Source organism: Canis lupus, chromosome 20 (genome assembly GCF_003254725.2).
Source record: "Canis lupus dingo isolate Sandy chromosome 20, ASM325472v2, whole genome shotgun sequence".
Classification (NCBI taxonomy): Eukaryota; Metazoa; Chordata; class Mammalia; order Carnivora; family Canidae; genus Canis; species Canis lupus.
Genome location: NC_064262.1, coordinates 51653141 through 51669967, shown reverse-complemented (window position 1 = coordinate 51669967; position 16827 = coordinate 51653141). Strand labels below are relative to the sequence as shown.

Sequence of the window (16827 nt, the reverse complement as noted above, 5' to 3'; positions counted from 1 at the left end):
CCATCGGACTCCTTAGGGGAAGGCTGCTTCTCCCTCTGCCTATGTCTCTGCCTCTCTCTCTCTCTCTCTCTCTGTCTCTCATGAATATATACATAAAATCTTTTTAAAAAAAATTTACACACACACACACACACAACTCAGGACCAGAAAGCTTAAGTGACTTTTCTAAAGTCATAGAGGTAGAGCTGAAAAGTGAATACCATCTAGTGTCTTGACTACCAATCCAGTTTTCTTTCCACTCCATCAAGGAATCCCCATGACCTTAACATAATAGAGAGATAAACAATATTCTTCTGAATTATCTCAAGCACATTGTTACTGACAATGCTAACGGTAGAAAGTTCTGATTGGGTAGGTTTATAAGCAGACTGGCATATCAGAAAAGAGGCACTGATAGAAGTATCTATCTCAAATAGCTAGAATTAAGTGAAACCCAAATATAATAGAAGGGAATAACACGAGAAATTAAAGAATCAGAAAGAATAAAGTTGGTTCTTTAAAAAAATTAATATATCTAAATCCCTAACAGGATGAAGAAAAAGGAAGAGAACATATATATCACCAATATCAGAAATGAAAAGGGGATATATTACAGTTTTCAAACATTGAAAAGGAATCATAGGATATTATGAACAAAATTTATGCCAACACATTTGAAAAGTTCTGGAATAGACAAATACAATTCAGCAAAAGTAACACAAAAACAAATAAAAAACCTGAATAACCTTTGTCTGTTTATATTTGGTGTAATGCACCAGTTAAACTATCTTACAAAAGCTTTCTGTGAAGAAAACACAAAAGACAGATTCATGGGTGAATTGTTCTAAACATATATGGACTAACTGGTTCAAATTTTATATAAAATCTTTCAGAATAGTTTACAACTCCTTTTATGAGCTAATATAAACCTGATACAAAACACAGACAAGTGGGATCCCTGGGTGGCGCAGCGGTTTGGCGCCTGCCTTTGGCCCAGGGCGCGATCCTGGAGACCCGGGATCGAATCCCACATCGGGCTCCCGGTGCATGGAGCCTGCTTCTCCCTCTGCCTATGTCTCTGCCTCTCTCTCTCTCTCTCTGTGACTAATAAATAAATTAAAAAAAAAATTAAAAAAAAAATAAATAAATAAAACAAAACACAGACAAGTATATTAAAAGAAATTATAGGACAAAACTCTATTTAACAGACACAGAAATAATTTTTAAGTAGCATATTGAATCTAGCAAAATGAAAAGGCCAATAAGCCAATATATACCATGTCCAAATGTGGTTTATTCCAGGAATACACGTTGTTTTACTATCTGAAAATCAAGGAATGTAGCAATTTACATTAATAAACTGAAAGGTTTTTTTCTTTTTTTTTTTTTTAAGACCATGATACATGCAGAGAAGGCACTGGATAAAATATTCACTCACAATTAAAAAAAAACTTGGCAAATTGGGAATAAAACAATTCTCTTCATTATTAAAAGTAATCCATGAAAAACTTACAGCTATTATTAGACTTATGAAATAGGGAATATTTTCCCCTAAAATCAGGAACAAGGCAAAGATGTTCATAATCATTTCTATTCAACACTGTAAAGCAATGAGGCAAAAAATATATATATAAGATAAAGTTCAGAAATCAAGTAAGTCTTTCTTTTGTTATTGACAGGATTGTACATAGAAAATCCAAAATAATCCACAAACTATTTGAATAATAATTCAAGTAATAATAAATTAATTTATAAATGTCACTGGAGAAAAAGATCAATGTACAAAAAGAAAATTGCAATTTGTGCTAGCTGAAAATAAAAAAGGAAATAAATAAAAATACTTACAAAGCAAAACATACCACATACCTAGAAATAAATTAAAGATATTCAAGACCTCTACTATTAAACTACAAAACACTGTTAAGACAAATTAAAAACAACGTAGGTAAATGGATGATTATGTTTAATTCAATATTATAAAGATGCCAATTTCATTCAGTTTACCACATCAAGTCAATGCCATTCCAAGCATACTCTCAGCATACTTATGAAAATCAGTAAGGAAATTCTAAAAATAATATAGAAACAAATGAGGAGTAGAGAAGGCAAGACAATTTTAAAGAATAAAAAAGTTCTAAGTCTACCAGATTTCCAAATGTACTGCAAAACAGCATAAAAGTTGAGAAGCCATCTCTAGCAATCTAAAAAAAGATATGTTAACAGACGGCACTTAACCTTTCTGAAGGGATTTCTAGAACTACTTAGCCCCTGCTGTGTTAGCAGACTTCAGTTTCCTCCTATTGCTAAGACCCTAGTAAGCACAACATGCTAGCTGACAATATTTCCTCTATTCCCATTATATCCACTTGCCCACAGCTGCCACCTTCCCTCTCTGTACACATCACAATGGTCAGGACTCTGGTTCAGTTGGTGCAAACTCTACTTTGGTTTCTGGATGAGCACAGGAGCCAGTCCTAAACAATTCAGAGCATTACATTCCTCTGGCCACAGTGATTGGCTAACTATTGTCAAGTAAGACAATCAGATTCTATTATAATGATCATATTGGAGTTGCTCCAAAAGACCACCGCTCTTTTCTCTCTGAGACTTCAATCTAAAAAGAAAGCAGCCTGGATCTTCTGGGACCCACAGTAGAGAGAAACAGCCTGCCAGGAATAATTGCTAATACAAGGCGATGCACAGCCAAGACACAGACACAGAACTCACCCAGATAATAGCTTTTTAGCCTCAGGATCCCAGCCATCTCTGAAGCTAGTTATGCCCAAGGACTTCTCAATAATCAAACCAATAAATTCCCTTTATAGCTTACAAAAAATGAGAAGAGTAAAAAGACAAGCCAGTGAAAGGTTAAAGGTATCTGCAATGTATGTATATATAATATACACAAGCTATATATATATATATATATGATATATAACACATGGTTTTATATATGTATGTGTACATAACTAGACATAGAGATACACATACATACAATTAAGGACAAGTAACTAGAAGGAAACCCTTCAAATAAAAAAGGAACCAAAAATGGGTGCCCTCATAAAAGATATCCAAATAGCCAATAAGCACATAAAAAAAAAATATTTACCATCATTACATATCAGGAAACTGAAAAGTAAAACCAAAGCAGGATAGTACCATGTCCTCTACTGTAGGGCTAAGATTAGAAAGGGCTGGTCAGCTATGTGGAACAATTAGAATTTTCATGCATTGCTTTTAGGATGAGCTTTTAGTCCATCTTTTTGAAAAACTGGAATACTCAAAACTAAAGCTAAAGTCTACCCTATGAGTCAGTGATCTCATTCCTAAATACAAAACATATACCAAGAGAAATAAGTGTAAGTCAGCAGAAAAGAGCAATTAAAAGGCAAGCTAGACATCATGCTGAGAAAAGAAGCCAAGCACATAATTGTACATATTGTACTTGAGCACTTAGATAAAGATCAAGAGGATCAAGAAGCAAACCTAATGAACTGAATAAAAGTCAAGATTGTGGTTTCCTCAGTGGAGCACTATTGAGAAAATATAAATAAACTTCCTGGAATCCTAGAAATGTTGTTTAACAGAGTGTGTATGTATGTAAGTGAAATTTCATCAAGCTATATGCCTAAGATCAGCACACTTCGTGCACATTAGTGTACATTAGTGCACATTAGTGAAAGCGGCATAGGTCTACTTTCAGAAATGATGGGGAAACATAACAGAAGGGAAAAGTGCAGCTAGATCTATCTGAAGAAGCACAAACCAAGTAACTTTCATCTTTCCCAAATAAAAAAAGCAGAAAAATCTGTTTGAAGGTATCAAATATAAATCTTCCTCCACTAAAATAGGACACCCTGTCTGATGTTTACCTCCCTTATACCTAATTTTCTTTACTGTCCACAACCCTTCTTGCTGGAGATCCCAATGGACTTGCATAGATGTCTCCTTGAGCAAAGTGGTGTGATGGGATTGTACTATGCAGATAACAATCCTACTCCAAACTTGGGCCACCTCTATACAGTCAGTTGATGTGCCAGGGACTATAATATCAGCAAAATGACAATGCTGGACCCTGCCAGAAAATCTTTTTTTTTAAAGATTATTTATTAATTTATTCATGAGAGACACCCAGAGAGAGAGGGGGGGGGGCAGAGACATAGGCAGAGAGAGAAGCAGGCTCCATGCAGGGAACCTGATGTGGGACTTGATCCCAGGGCTCCAGGATCATGCCCTGGGCTGAAGGCAGGCGCCAAACCATTGAGCCACCCAGGGATTCCCCAAGAACTTGCCAGAAAACCTAAGAAACTGTGTAGGACCATGATGGAGGAATTGATGGAGAGGTCTAGGGAGCTGCTGGCTCTGAGGTTAGTAGGCAGGACACACAAAAGCTTGTCTTCGAAAGTAGGCAGGACACACAAAAGCTTTCACTCATGTAAAAGCATTTACTGCTCTGTTTCAAGCTAGTATTGATTAGTAGGTCCTAACATCAGGAAAATGAGCAGGAAACTGAAGCCCACCATGCACCCCTATGCCTCTTTCTCCATATTATGGCCCCACTAAACAAAAAGTAATAGCTCTTCCATCTGCCTTCCAATTCTCATGCAAAGGCTCTTCTAGACAATTCTAACCTGGAACTGGATATAAGGAAATGATTCTGAGAAACACAGTCCAAAATATGTCCAAATTAACACATGCATACCAGCTCAACTACCTTTACTTCCAGCTTTCTTTTTTTTTTTTTTTTAAGATTTTATTTATTTATTCATGAGAGAGAGAGAGAGAGAGAGGCAGAGATGCAGGCAGAGGGAGGAGCAGGTTCCATGCAGGGAGCCTGATGTGGGACTTGATCCCGGGTCTCCAGGATCACGCCCTGGACTGAAGGCGGCGCTAAACCACTGAGCCACCAGGGCTGCCCTACTTCCAGCTTTCTTATTGCAAGATCCCCCTTTCCCCCCAACCTTTTTAAATTCAAAACATTGGGTCCAGTTCCCAGCCATGAGCAAGGACCAACAACAAAATACTAAAACAACGTATCAGATGTGACTCTTTTTTTGGAGACTTTTGCACTTATTAATTTCTGTTAAAATTACTTATTAGACAGGAAAAGCTTTTAATAGTAAAAAGTGATAGCCTCAAAAACTTTAGGTTCTCTTAGTAAATAAAAAGGAAAAAAATGGGTAGGCAATTTCCAGTACGTTCCATACTAGATCAAAATGAAACTACCAATCACAAGGAAAAAATTACAAAAGAAATTACAAATACCAAAGTATTGATACCATAATGACTACATACCTGGAGAATGATGAGCATTAATTAGAAACTAACTGAACAAACCAAAAAAAGAAGATCACTCTTGCCTGCTTATGAAAAACACCTTGAATCCCCTATGGGTCCAAAAGGTTTTATAATGTAAAAACATTTACATCTCAGGCAAAATGAAAGTACCTATAATAAATCGTGGTTAGAAAATAAATACATAAATAAATAGATAAATAAAAAGTGGTTAGAGCTGAAAAGGTATTAGAGGGAAATTTATCACCGTAACTATGAATTCATATCAGAAAACAGAAACTGAAAAATCAATGAGCCAGCAGTCCACTTTACAGGTGAGGTGCTGATTTGTGCTTCTTGTATGAATTTTCTTCCACACAGGAAGCAATGTTCACGAAGGCGTTACCACCAGGTATACATAAACAGGTCTCTCTCAGCTGTGAGTTCTCAAGACTTCAAACAGATAAGCAACAATTTCTTGCTTTCTTACATTCACGGAGCATTTCCACAATGTTCCATCTATGATTTGAAAACACCTTGCAGACATCCCCACATTTTTTATATTTATACACTTTCTCTAGTGTGAGTTTTCACATGTCTTCGAAAGTAGGCAGGACACACAAAAGCTTTCCCACATTCCTTACATTCATAGGGTTTCTCTCCAGTGTGGCTTCTTACATGTCTTCGAAAGGATGAGGGACAACTGAAGGCTTTCCCACATTCCAGACATTCAAAGGGTTTCTCTCCAGTGTGCATTCTTGCATGGACAGTAAGGTATGAAGAATGGCGAAAGGCTTTTCCACATTCCTTACATTCATAGGGTTTCTCTCCAGTATGTGTTCTCATGTGGATCCTAAGAGCTGAGGGATAAATAAAGGCTTTTCCACATTTCTTACATTCATAAGGTTTCTCTCCAGTGTGAGTTCTTATATGTACTGTAAGGTGGGAGGAACTAATGAAGGCCTTCCCACATTCTTTACATTCATAAGGCTTCTCTCCGCTGTGAGTTCTTAAGTGTTCAGTGAGGGATGAGGAACGGCTAAAGGCTTTCCCACATTCCTTACATTCATATTGTATCTTTCCAGTGTGATCTCTCACATGTGCTCTGAAGGATGAGGGACAACTAAAGGCTTTTCCACATTCTTTACATTCATAGGGTTTCTCTCTACTTTGATTTTTCACATGCGTGTTAAGGGAAGTGGGAAGATAGAAGGCCTTTCCACATTCCAGACATTCATAGGGTTTCTCTCCAGTGTGTTTTCTCATATGGATACTTAAGGAGGAGGGACAATTGTAGGCTTTCCCACATTCCTTACATTTATAGGGTTTCTGTCCTGTGTGTGTTCTGACATGTACAGTGAGTTTTGAGGACTCACTGAATGCTTTCCCACACTCTTTACATTCGTAAGGCTTCTCTCCAGTATGAATTCTTATATGTATTATAAGGTGAGAAGAAGAACTAAAGGCCTTCCCACATTCCTTACATTCATATGGCTTATCTCCACTGTGAATCCTTTTGTGTTTGGAGAGTGAAGAGGAACAACTAAATGCCTTCCCACATTCCCTACACTCATAAGGCTTATCGCCACTGTGAATCCTTTTATGTTCTGTCAGGGATGAAGAACAGCTAAAGGTTTTCCCACATTCCTTACATTCATAGCTCGTCTTTCCAGTGTGAATCTTCATATGTGCCCTAAAGAAGGAAGAACAACCAAAGGCTTTTGTACATTCTTTACATTCATAGGGTTTCCCTTCAGTGGGATTTTTCACATGCTTCTTAAAACAAGCAAGAAAATGGAAAGCTTTCCCACATTCTTTACACTGATAGGGTTTGCTGCCAGTGTGAGACCTGATGTGATTCTTAAGGGATAAATGATCCGTGAAGGCCTTTTGACACTCATGGCATTCATAGGACTTTACTTCAGTAGTTCCCTTGTCTATGTTAAGACGTGAAATTTGGCCAAAGGCTTGTTCACACTGATTTTCTTCGTTACATTCAAAGATGTGCTCCACTGGACTTCTTTTAAAAATAAAAAACACGTTATTAGCAATAAATAAATTTTTACCACTTTCAGTGACTATGTACACTTTCTGCCCTGTCAAGTTACAAGTGCAAAGTTCTCAACAAGGGGTCTACAAAAGCCAGTATTACCACTGAAGTTTGTTTTGACATACAATTTTTCTGATAACTGCTTACAGCTGAACTGTGTGTCAAACAGTAAAGATCTCAATGTCATTTTTGAAATCTTGAAAAACTCTTTATGAAATCACAATTTTTGACTAAATTCTACGTACATGTTTTTTAAGTTTTGTCACATTTTTAAGATTCTTTCCTGAGGCATTACATTTTCTTTTATGAATGGCACTCACCTCAAATGTCTCTCATGGCTTTTGTTCTGATAATAAGTATCATGGTATTCCCAGTTTTGGTGTAAAATGGATGACCAAGAATCATTCCTTTTGAATCTTACTATTTTCTGTTCACTGGATATTTTTTGTTCATAAATATCTTGTGCTGATTCATTAGTTTTAAGTTGAATCTTAAAACCTGAAACAAAAAAGTAAAGGTACCTATAAGGAAAGGACTTCTGGCAGTGTTGCCGTTTCAGGACTTTGGCAATATACACAAGGGTCAAGATAGCAACTAAGAAATGATTCTATGAAGACTGAGACTGATAGTAACACATATAAGGAATTATTAGGAGAACAAGGGGCACCTGCCTGGCTCAGTTGGAAGACCATGTGACTTGATCTTGGGCTCATGAGTTCGAGCCCCATATGGAATGCAGAGATTACTTAAATATATAAAACTTAAAAAGGAAAACAAAACAAAAAAGAACCAGTTCCTTCCTAAAGTACACATGATACTAACAAGAGGAATTCGGACAATCTTTCCCAAGAACTAGGAAAGTAAGAATACTGATAAAATGTCAAAATAGTAATGCAAGGTATCTGGAAGATCAGACTCCTCAAACAAAACAAAGTTTTGTTTTGCTCTTATTTGATGTTTCCAAATGTCATATCCCCCAACCAGGGCAGTTTCTCCCCAGGACTCTTGCCTTCCTGGTGCTTCCCCTGGATAAGTCCTTGTTCTACTGTCTCCAGGTCCTCCTCTTGTTTCCATTGGGAGATCAGATATGGTGTGTGCAGTGGATATCCTGTTAATGCAGAAAGGCAAAAAAAAAAAAAAAAAAAAAAATGCAAAAAGGCTTATCAGAGGGAAAATGATGAGGAACCATAAGCATTTCCATGAAGACAGGGTCAAAATTTTGCTCTTCTAATACTCTAATTATGGGCAAGAGTAAACTGAATTTCAACAAAATGTTTGTGAAAAACTTTTTTAAAGCAGGGTCAGTATGGGGGAGTAGACAATGACAAAGACAACAACACAGCCTCTGATTTCTAGAATTGATGTGACATTCATTGTCTAAACTTCCAATATTAGAAGCTAAGCCAGGACATTTTGTTCTCCTCTTGCACATAAATAATCTCTCAGAATACCAGTCTTAAACAAGGTTACTCTGAGATCATGATAAAATAAAACAAAACAAGGCCACCACATAATTTAATCTAAGGTTGACAAAAAAAAAAAAAAAAAAGTCATTACGCCACCCACAAAATACTCAGTAACAAAATTTCTACTTCTTTTTGTCAGCATCCAATCTAAAGTGATCATCTATGGACTGGGTTGAACAAAGTTCCTTGAAAATGTATGTCTAAACACATCAATGAGACAAAATCGCTCAGAAATAGAACTACATAAACAGTCAGCTGATCTTTGACAGAGGAGCAAAGGCAATACATGGAGAAGATAGTCTTTTCAAAAGAGACTAAACAACGAGCCATCAACATTCAAGAAAATATAGACACAGACATTTACACCCTTCACAAAAAGCAACTCAAAATGGATCACGGGGATGAAAAACCTAAATGTAAAGTGCAAAACTATGAAACTCTTTGAAGAAAACACCATATGAAAAGATAGTCCAATATGTCCTGAGGAAAATACAAATTAAAACAATGAGAGGGATCCCTGGGTGGCGCAGCGGTTTGGCGCCTGCCTTTGGCCCAGGGTGTGATCCTAGAGACCCGGGATCGAATCCCACATCGGGCTCCCGGTGCATGGAGTCTGCTTCTACCTCTGCCTATGTCTCTGCCTCTCTCTCTCTCTCTCTCTCTCTGACTATCATAAATAATAAAATAAAAAAAAAGAAAAAAAAAAAACAATGAGAAACCACTGCACACCTATGAGAACAGTAAAATCCAAAACACTGACACCAAAAATGCTGGCAAGGATGTAGGACAGGAATTCTTTCACTGCTAGTGGGAATGCAAAATGGTACAGCACTTTGGAAGAGTTTGGCAGCTTCTTACAAAACTAATCTTAACATATGATCAGGCAATCACACTGCTTAGAATTTACCTAAAGGAGCTGAAAACATGTCCACACAAAAACCTACACATGCATGTTAACTGCAACTTTATTCACAACTGCCCAAACTTAGAAACAATTAAGATGTCCTTTTTTTTTTTTTTTAATTTATTTATTTATGATAGTCAGAGAGAGAGAGAGAGAGGCAGAGACACAGGCAGAGGGAGAAGCAGGCTCCATGCACCGGGAGCCCGACGTGGGATTCGATCCCGGGTCTCCAGGATCGCGCCCTGGGCCAAAGACAGGCGCTAAACCACTGCGCCACCCAGGGATCCCTTAAGATGTCCTTTAGTGGGTAAATGGGTGAATCAAACTATGGTACAGCTAGACAATGAAACATTATTCAGAATTAAAAAGATATGAATTATCAAGCCACAAAAAGCCATGAAAGAACCATAAATGCATATGACTATGTGAAAGAAGGCATTGAAAAAATCTATACACCTTACCACATGACTCCAACTACAACATTCTAGAAAAGCCAAAACTATGGAGGCAGTAAAAAGATCAATGGTTGCCACAGCTTAGCAGGAAAGGAGAGAAGAACTGACAAGGCAAAGAGGATTTTTAGGGCAATGAAATTACTCTGTATGATACTATAATGATGAATATATATCATTACATATTTGTCCAAACCATAGGATGTATTCTATGTTGAATGAATTCACCAAGAGTGAATCCTAATGTATAAATTATGGACTCAAGTGATGATGATGTGTCAATTCAGGTTCATCAACTGTAACAAATGTATCATTCTGGTAGAAGATGTTGATACTACCTGTACAGAGGTAGGGCACCCATGAGAAATCTTTGTATCTGCCACTCACTCATTCTGCTATGAATCTACAACTGCTCTAAAAAAAAAAAAGTAAGTGTATTAAAACAAAATGTCATGTACACCTGAAACCTCAGAATGTCACTTTATTGGAAATAGGGTCTTTGTAGATTAATCAAGTAAAGATGAAATTATACTGGATTTGAATGGGTCTTAAATCCACTGACTAGTGTCCTTATAAGGAGGGGCATAAAACAGAGGGAAGAAGACCAGGTGAAGATAAAGGCAAAGATCAGAAAGATCACCCTAGTTGCACGGGGTGCCCAGATGACTCGGTAGAGTGTGCAACTCTTGATCTCGGGGTTCTGGGTTCGAGCCTTATGCTGGGTATAGAAATCACTTCAAAATAAAATTTAAAGAAAACAAAAAACTAACAAACAAACAAAACCCCCAATATCATCGCAAACCAAAAAACACCAGGGATTGGTGGCCAACTACCAGAAGCTAGGAAGAAACAAGGAGAGATTGCTGCCGTAGAGCCTTCAGGAGGAGCATGGTCCTACTGACACCTCGATTTTGTACTTCCAGTCTCCAGAAATGTGAAAGAATAAGTTTCTGCTGTTTTCAGCCAGTTTGTAGTACTTTGTTATGAAAAGCCTAGGAAACCAATACAGCCTGCTTCCACAGACCCACCCTTAAGTCACTCAACCAAAGTACAAACCCTGTAGTATAACTTTTTAACACCTCTTTTCGGAGATATACCACAGCTCCCCATGTCATCTGTTCTCCCTCCCTGCACTAATAATCTCCCCTTGTTTACAGGTGTGTTTCTGAGTAAAGAGCATTAACATCAGTAAAATTCTCACAATGACCCAAACCACAAACTTCCCTAAGGCTCAAAGTGACTCCTGAAGTCTATGCCAACACTTTCAACACTTAATAAACTTCAAGGCTTTTAACCACAAGAAAAAGAAAAAGGCAGTTCACCACACAGATGTTTATTTTCATGGTGAAGCCACTAGATTCTAAGTTCCTTGGGGTCGGTGACCACGTCTGTCTTATTTACCAATTTATTCTAATTCCTCAGTCTAAATTCTAGAACAAGGTCAATTAGTAAACTTGTTTTCTAAACAACTAAATAAAGAAATGTTGCCATTCTTACCTAGTGAGGCCAGGTTCTGAAAGTTTTCCAGCATCACATCTCTGTAGAGGCTTCTCTGAGCAAGATCCAGCAAAGCCCACTCCTCCTGGGTGAAGTCCACAGCCACATCCTCAAAGACCACAGAGTCCTAAAAAATCCCACATACATTCTTTTCAGAAAGGTACCAACTCTCCCCACGTGTGCAGGAAGATGGATGAGGTTGCTAATACCGGGGAACTGAAAATCATAGGAAATTCTGAAGATTTTATGATCTCCCAAAATCTACCTAAGAATTCAGACATCAGATCTTTCTCCTTGTATCCATTACATCCTTCCTAATCTCATCCTGTTTCATGGATCTAACTACACTTCTAAAACACTAAATTGATCTCTTGCACAGTTTGATGGTGACCAATTCCAATCTTATAATGACCCAGAACAGTCCAGAGCCTATAGCAGAAATGACAGAAATGCTCTAGAGATGAAATAATTTCCACAGACACTAGCAATTCCTTGTTCCACAAATAATTTTACCTGCTTCCTTCTTTCCTACCATAGCAATCAGCATAACATGAAAAGACCAAGTCAAAGCCAAATGAGGTTTAAATGCATAAAATCACACTGAGGGATGGGGAACTTTCTTTGTTGGTTTCTTTTTTTTCCCCACAAACCTGAGGCCCAGAAGCCTGCAGAAATATAACTTTCCACTCAGGCCCACAGCTGGCCATATTGTCTTTTACTTTAGCCAGGGGGTCAGCAAACTACAGCACATGGGCTAAATCCAGCCTCCAACTTGTTTGTGTAAAGTTGTATTGGAACACAATAAAGCATTTGTTTATCAACTGTCTGTGGCTGGTTTCATACTAAATTGACAGTTTAACTGTAATAGAAACTCTATAGCCTCAATGCCTAAAATACTATGTGATCCAACAGAGAAACAGATTGCTGACCACTGCTCTAAACAATTAGGAGGTCAATGACCTGGTGGAATGGAAAATTCTTTTGGAGAATTATTAGCTCCTACCTACCTGTGTCATATTTTTCTGTAATTCAGCAGCATTTCTTTCTTCTTCCATGTTCCCTTCATGAAGAAAGTCAGAGCACTGAGAAGTTAGTTAGAGCTGAAGCAGGAGAAAGAAAACACAAGAATCCAGGTCTCCCCACAATTTCCACAACTCATGAGCCTGGATGCTACAGCACATCTGTTATGAGGGACCACTCCCCTCAAAACACACACACACACACACACACACACACACACACACACACACGTATAAAGCATACCCCTAAGACACCCAACCAAACACACACTGAGTAAGAAGGTAATCTTATCTCCTGCAGAGCTAGAAAAAAAACATTGCTGTGGTCCTTGCTGACCATTAAAAAGAGGAGGGAGAAAAACGTTAAAAGTCCCATTTTGTAAATTAAGCAAAATCTAAAACAGTTTAGCTGTCAACTTCCCATAATAATGAAAAACAAAAAATATCAGACAATGCTTTCAACCATAAAAATACACTCTGTGTCAAATCCCAAAAAGGACTTACATATCCAATTTCTGGGGGCTCCACTCCCAGTATTTCTTACTTCTGCACCACTGGCAGGCTAACAAGAATTACTGCTCAGCCCCTGACCATTGAATCCACCCCTGCAGGGCCTCTGAAACTCAGTTTCTGAGAAAGAGTATCAACTGACTGAATACTACATGTAGGAGGCAGAGAAGATTGCCATGCTGTGATTCCCATGTTAAAGTTTGCCTATGCAATACAGCAGCACAGAACAAGAACATCCAAAGTGAAGTCAGCAACATGTCATATCCGATAGCAGCTCTATTACATAAATTTAAAGTAATGAAAACTAACAGCTTTTTTCATGCAGTGGATCAAGCAGCATATTTTAATATCAATAAAAATTGCAACATTCTTTACTGTATTAATAACATGTGCCATTTGAGCAACCATGATGGGAGAATGACCCCACAGAGAGCTTTCTTCTCATAGAAGTTCTGCAAATCAGGTATTATTACAGTTTTTATAGTTGAGAATTCTTAGAATCGATTAACCATATACTCAATGCTACCAAGTCAGAAAGCGGCCGAGGTGTACGTAACACAGGGTGTACTACACATACAAGTGTGTGAATGCAGGCCTGTTTGTCTTCAAAGCCTAAATTCCCAATGAGTGTATTTCTGAACATACACCTTATAATTTAGTTGTTAGTGAGGCATTACAAGCAGTACCAGAGTCTAGCCTAGAATCCTGCTGTGCACTATGGAGAGTAGACAAACGAAGTATTCTATTTACATGTTTTATCTTTGAACACCTCTTGACTAAGACCCATGTTCTGAGCAAGAGCGCTTCCCTTAAGGCCCCTACCTCTTGTTCCTTCATTTCATATTTACTTAGGTAATATTTACCCCAATCCCACTACATACAGTCACAAAGGATATAGCACTGAACAAAACAGAAAAATCCTGAAGGACAGGGATGTCATGATCTTCTGAGGGAGGGGAGTAAATGAACAAACTGTATCAGGTAGTGGTATAGGATACATAATAATACACACACACATTTACCTTTAACCAGTTAGGACTACTTTTGTAGCTGAGAAGAAGCAGAAAATGAAACAAAGTGTTTCAGATAACACTAGGAATCCATAGCTGATGTGGGACATATACTTACATAGTTCTATGAATATCATCAACTCCCAGAGAAAATAAAATCAGAATGAGTGGGGTAACCATTAACTTAAAGGTTGGAAAAAGGACAGCATAAAGGTTTAGAAAAATGAAAATAGAACAAAATTAATGATGTTTTTTTTAAAAAAAGGAATCATAAAAAGGAATAATGTGCTCCTTGAAAACTAATAAAATCAACAAAGCTTGAACAATTTTAACAATAGAGCATAGACAAAGAGTTATGAATGAGTCATAATCACAGATTTTGAAGGGAGAATACAACAAAAAAGCTAAGATAATACACATGAAAATGTACAGATAATGAATGAATTCCTACAGAGAAGTACAACTTTCTGGCAATGATCTAAAATAAATACAAAACCTGATTACATCCAATCCTGAAAGAAAAAACAACAACAAAAAACAGTAGTTTAAAACAGGCCCACAAAATAAATATAAATTACAATTTTTTTCACAGGCAAGTACACCAAATAAAGGATTCATAATTCCATTGTAAGAGTGGAAAAATACTGTTTTCCTAGTGTTTCCAAGCCAAAAAAGTACAACTCAAGACAAAATAGGAAAGATCTCAAACACACAAATGCAAAACACTATAAAAGTATTAGTATAGTCAAGAATTGAATAATGAGGGATGCCTGGGTGGCTCAGCAGTTGGGCGTCTGCCTTCCGCTCAGGACATGATCCCAGGATCCTGGGATCGAGTCCCACATCAGGCTTCCTGCATGGAGCCTGCTTCTCCCTCTGCCTGTGTCTCTGCCTCTCTCTCTCTCTTTGTCTCTCATGAATAAATAAATAAAATCTTAAAAATAAAAAAAAGCGACCAATCTATATCAATATCCATTGATGGCCATTTAACACACTAGGATTAGAGAACAGCTCTAATTTGGAAAAAAATAATTAGTATCTATGACCCTACAGCAAATATATGTTTATATTTATATTTATATATATTTTTAAAGAGGCCAGTATGGAGCCTAGGGGAGCTTGAAATCACGACTCTGAGATCAAGACCTGAACTGAGACCAAGAGTCTGAGGCTGGGGTCACCTGGTCGGCTCAGTCCATTAAGAGCCAGACTCTTGATTTTGGTTCAGGTCTTGATCTCAGGGTTGTGAAATCCAGTTGTAATAGAAGCAGGACTCCCCCTGATGATGAGTGAGGAGTCTGCTTAAGATTCTCTCTCCCTCTCTAAAAAAATAAATAAATAAATCAGACCCTAAACCAACTGAACTATCCAGGTGCCCCACAAACATCCTATTTAAATTCTGAAATGATAGGGGCGCCTGGGTGGCGCAGTGGCTGAGAGTCTACCTTTGGGTCAGGTCATGATCCCGGAGTCCTGGGATCCAATCCTGCATCGGGCTCCCCGCAGGGTGCCTGCTTCTCTCTCTCTGTCTCTCATGAGTAAATAAATAAAAATCATAAAAAATAAGTAAATCCTGAAATGATAGAATAATTCCCCCCTGGGATCAGGAACAAGGCAAGGATGCAAATTATATGCTCTCATTTAGTACTGTCTGTCCACTTAAATGTAGGTCCTAGCAAACACACTCAAGAAATTAAGAACGCAAGGTACGGGAATTTAAGAGAAAACGCTGAAAACGGCCCATGATCTCACTCTCGGTGTGAAATTCAAAACAATCTACAGATAAATGGTTAAAATTTACAGCCGCATTGGAGGGAGAAGGGGGTTACAGAGATATTAAGTAATCAGTTCGCGTTTCTGTACCTGAATATAATGTATCAAACTGTTGCCCACAGGCAGGGTAAAATTCAATGATGAAGTATCTCCTGCACCAGGAGGGGAGCCGGGAACCGAGCTGAGGCCAACGTCACCCGGTGCTCACCCAACACACCGAAATCCCCTGACCAGCGGACGGACGAGGTGGAGGCGCCTGCCCGGCCACGGAATGGCGGGGATGCTTTACTTTCTGAAAAGGCGGCCTGGGATGCTTTGGAAGGCCCAGTACATAGGAGGGTGGGTGTCTAACTCTAGCCGGCAGCCGACTCACCCCGGCTGCTGCACGCAGCCCAGAGCTCCTGATTCGGGGAGTTTGGGCCGAGCCGCGGCCGCGGGAGGCCCCCCGCGCTGGGTTCCGGCGGGGGCGGGAGGCACGGCCCGAGCGGCCGTCCTCCGAATGACGACCTATCCCCCTCCCGCACGCCAGACCCGGGGCTAGAGGGTCTGAGCCGGGAAGGACGCCGACTGAGGCAGAAAATCTGCCCCAGCGGCGAGTGGGGGACCGAGGCGCTATGGCCGTCAGCTCGCGCAGGCGCAGGAGCACACTTCTACTTCCGGTTTCTGAGCCGCGCACAACGTAAAGGGCGGGGCCTAGGGATCAGGGGGTGTGGTGAGACGGCAGGTGGGGGCTTCCAGCCGCCGGTGGAAGAGCAATGCTAGTTCGTGCTGCCGTGAGTCGCGGTTGGGCCCTGGGGCCGGAACCGCGCAGGACTTGGTGTTGGACGGGGCTCAGAGGGGCCTCAGGTGGTTGGCGGGGTTTTGGTTGTCTAGGCCTGTGGGGCGGAGCTGGG

General features: G+C 39.2%; 1 protein-coding gene across 4 annotated transcripts; it reads right to left on the bottom strand.

Annotated features, from left to right (window-relative positions):
* Window positions 1–1253: 1253 nt before the first annotated feature.
* ZNF699 (zinc finger protein 699) lies at window positions 1254–16574 on the bottom strand. 4 transcript variants are annotated; one of them, XM_025457420.3, is made up of 6 exons: window positions 16025–16574; window positions 12630–12722; window positions 11623–11749; window positions 8313–8411; window positions 7624–7801; window positions 1254–7273 (listed from the first exon to the last, which is right to left on the bottom strand). In XM_025457420.3, exons 2-6 carry the CDS (start codon window positions 12675–12677, stop codon window positions 5818–5820), a joined length of 1908 nt encoding a protein of 635 aa, XP_025313205.1. In that variant the 5' UTR covers window positions 12678–12722; window positions 16025–16574; the 3' UTR covers window positions 1254–5817. The 4 variants fall into 4 exon arrangements, with proteins under 4 accessions (XP_025313205.1, XP_025313204.1, XP_025313206.1 ...); XM_025457419.3 differs by having other exon boundaries at window positions 12630–12682; XM_025457421.3 differs by having other exon boundaries at window positions 1254–7270; window positions 12630–12682.
* Window positions 16575–16827: the final 253 nt, after the last annotated feature.

Bases quoted from the DNA above. Each gene is read 5' to 3' on its own strand.
- ZNF699 (XM_025457420.3), bottom strand. From the start codon at position 12,677: ATGGAAGAAGAAAGAAATGCTGCTGAATTACAGAAAAATATGACACAG. The intron at 11,750-12,629 runs GTAGGTAGGAGC...GGGATTTTTTAG, and splicing joins TACAGAAAAATATGACACAG to GACTCTGTGGTCTTTGAGGA. The intron at 7,802-8,312 runs GCAAGAGTCCTG...TTTTTGTTTCAG, and splicing joins CCAGGGGAAGCACCAGGAAG to GTTTTAAGATTCAACTTAAA.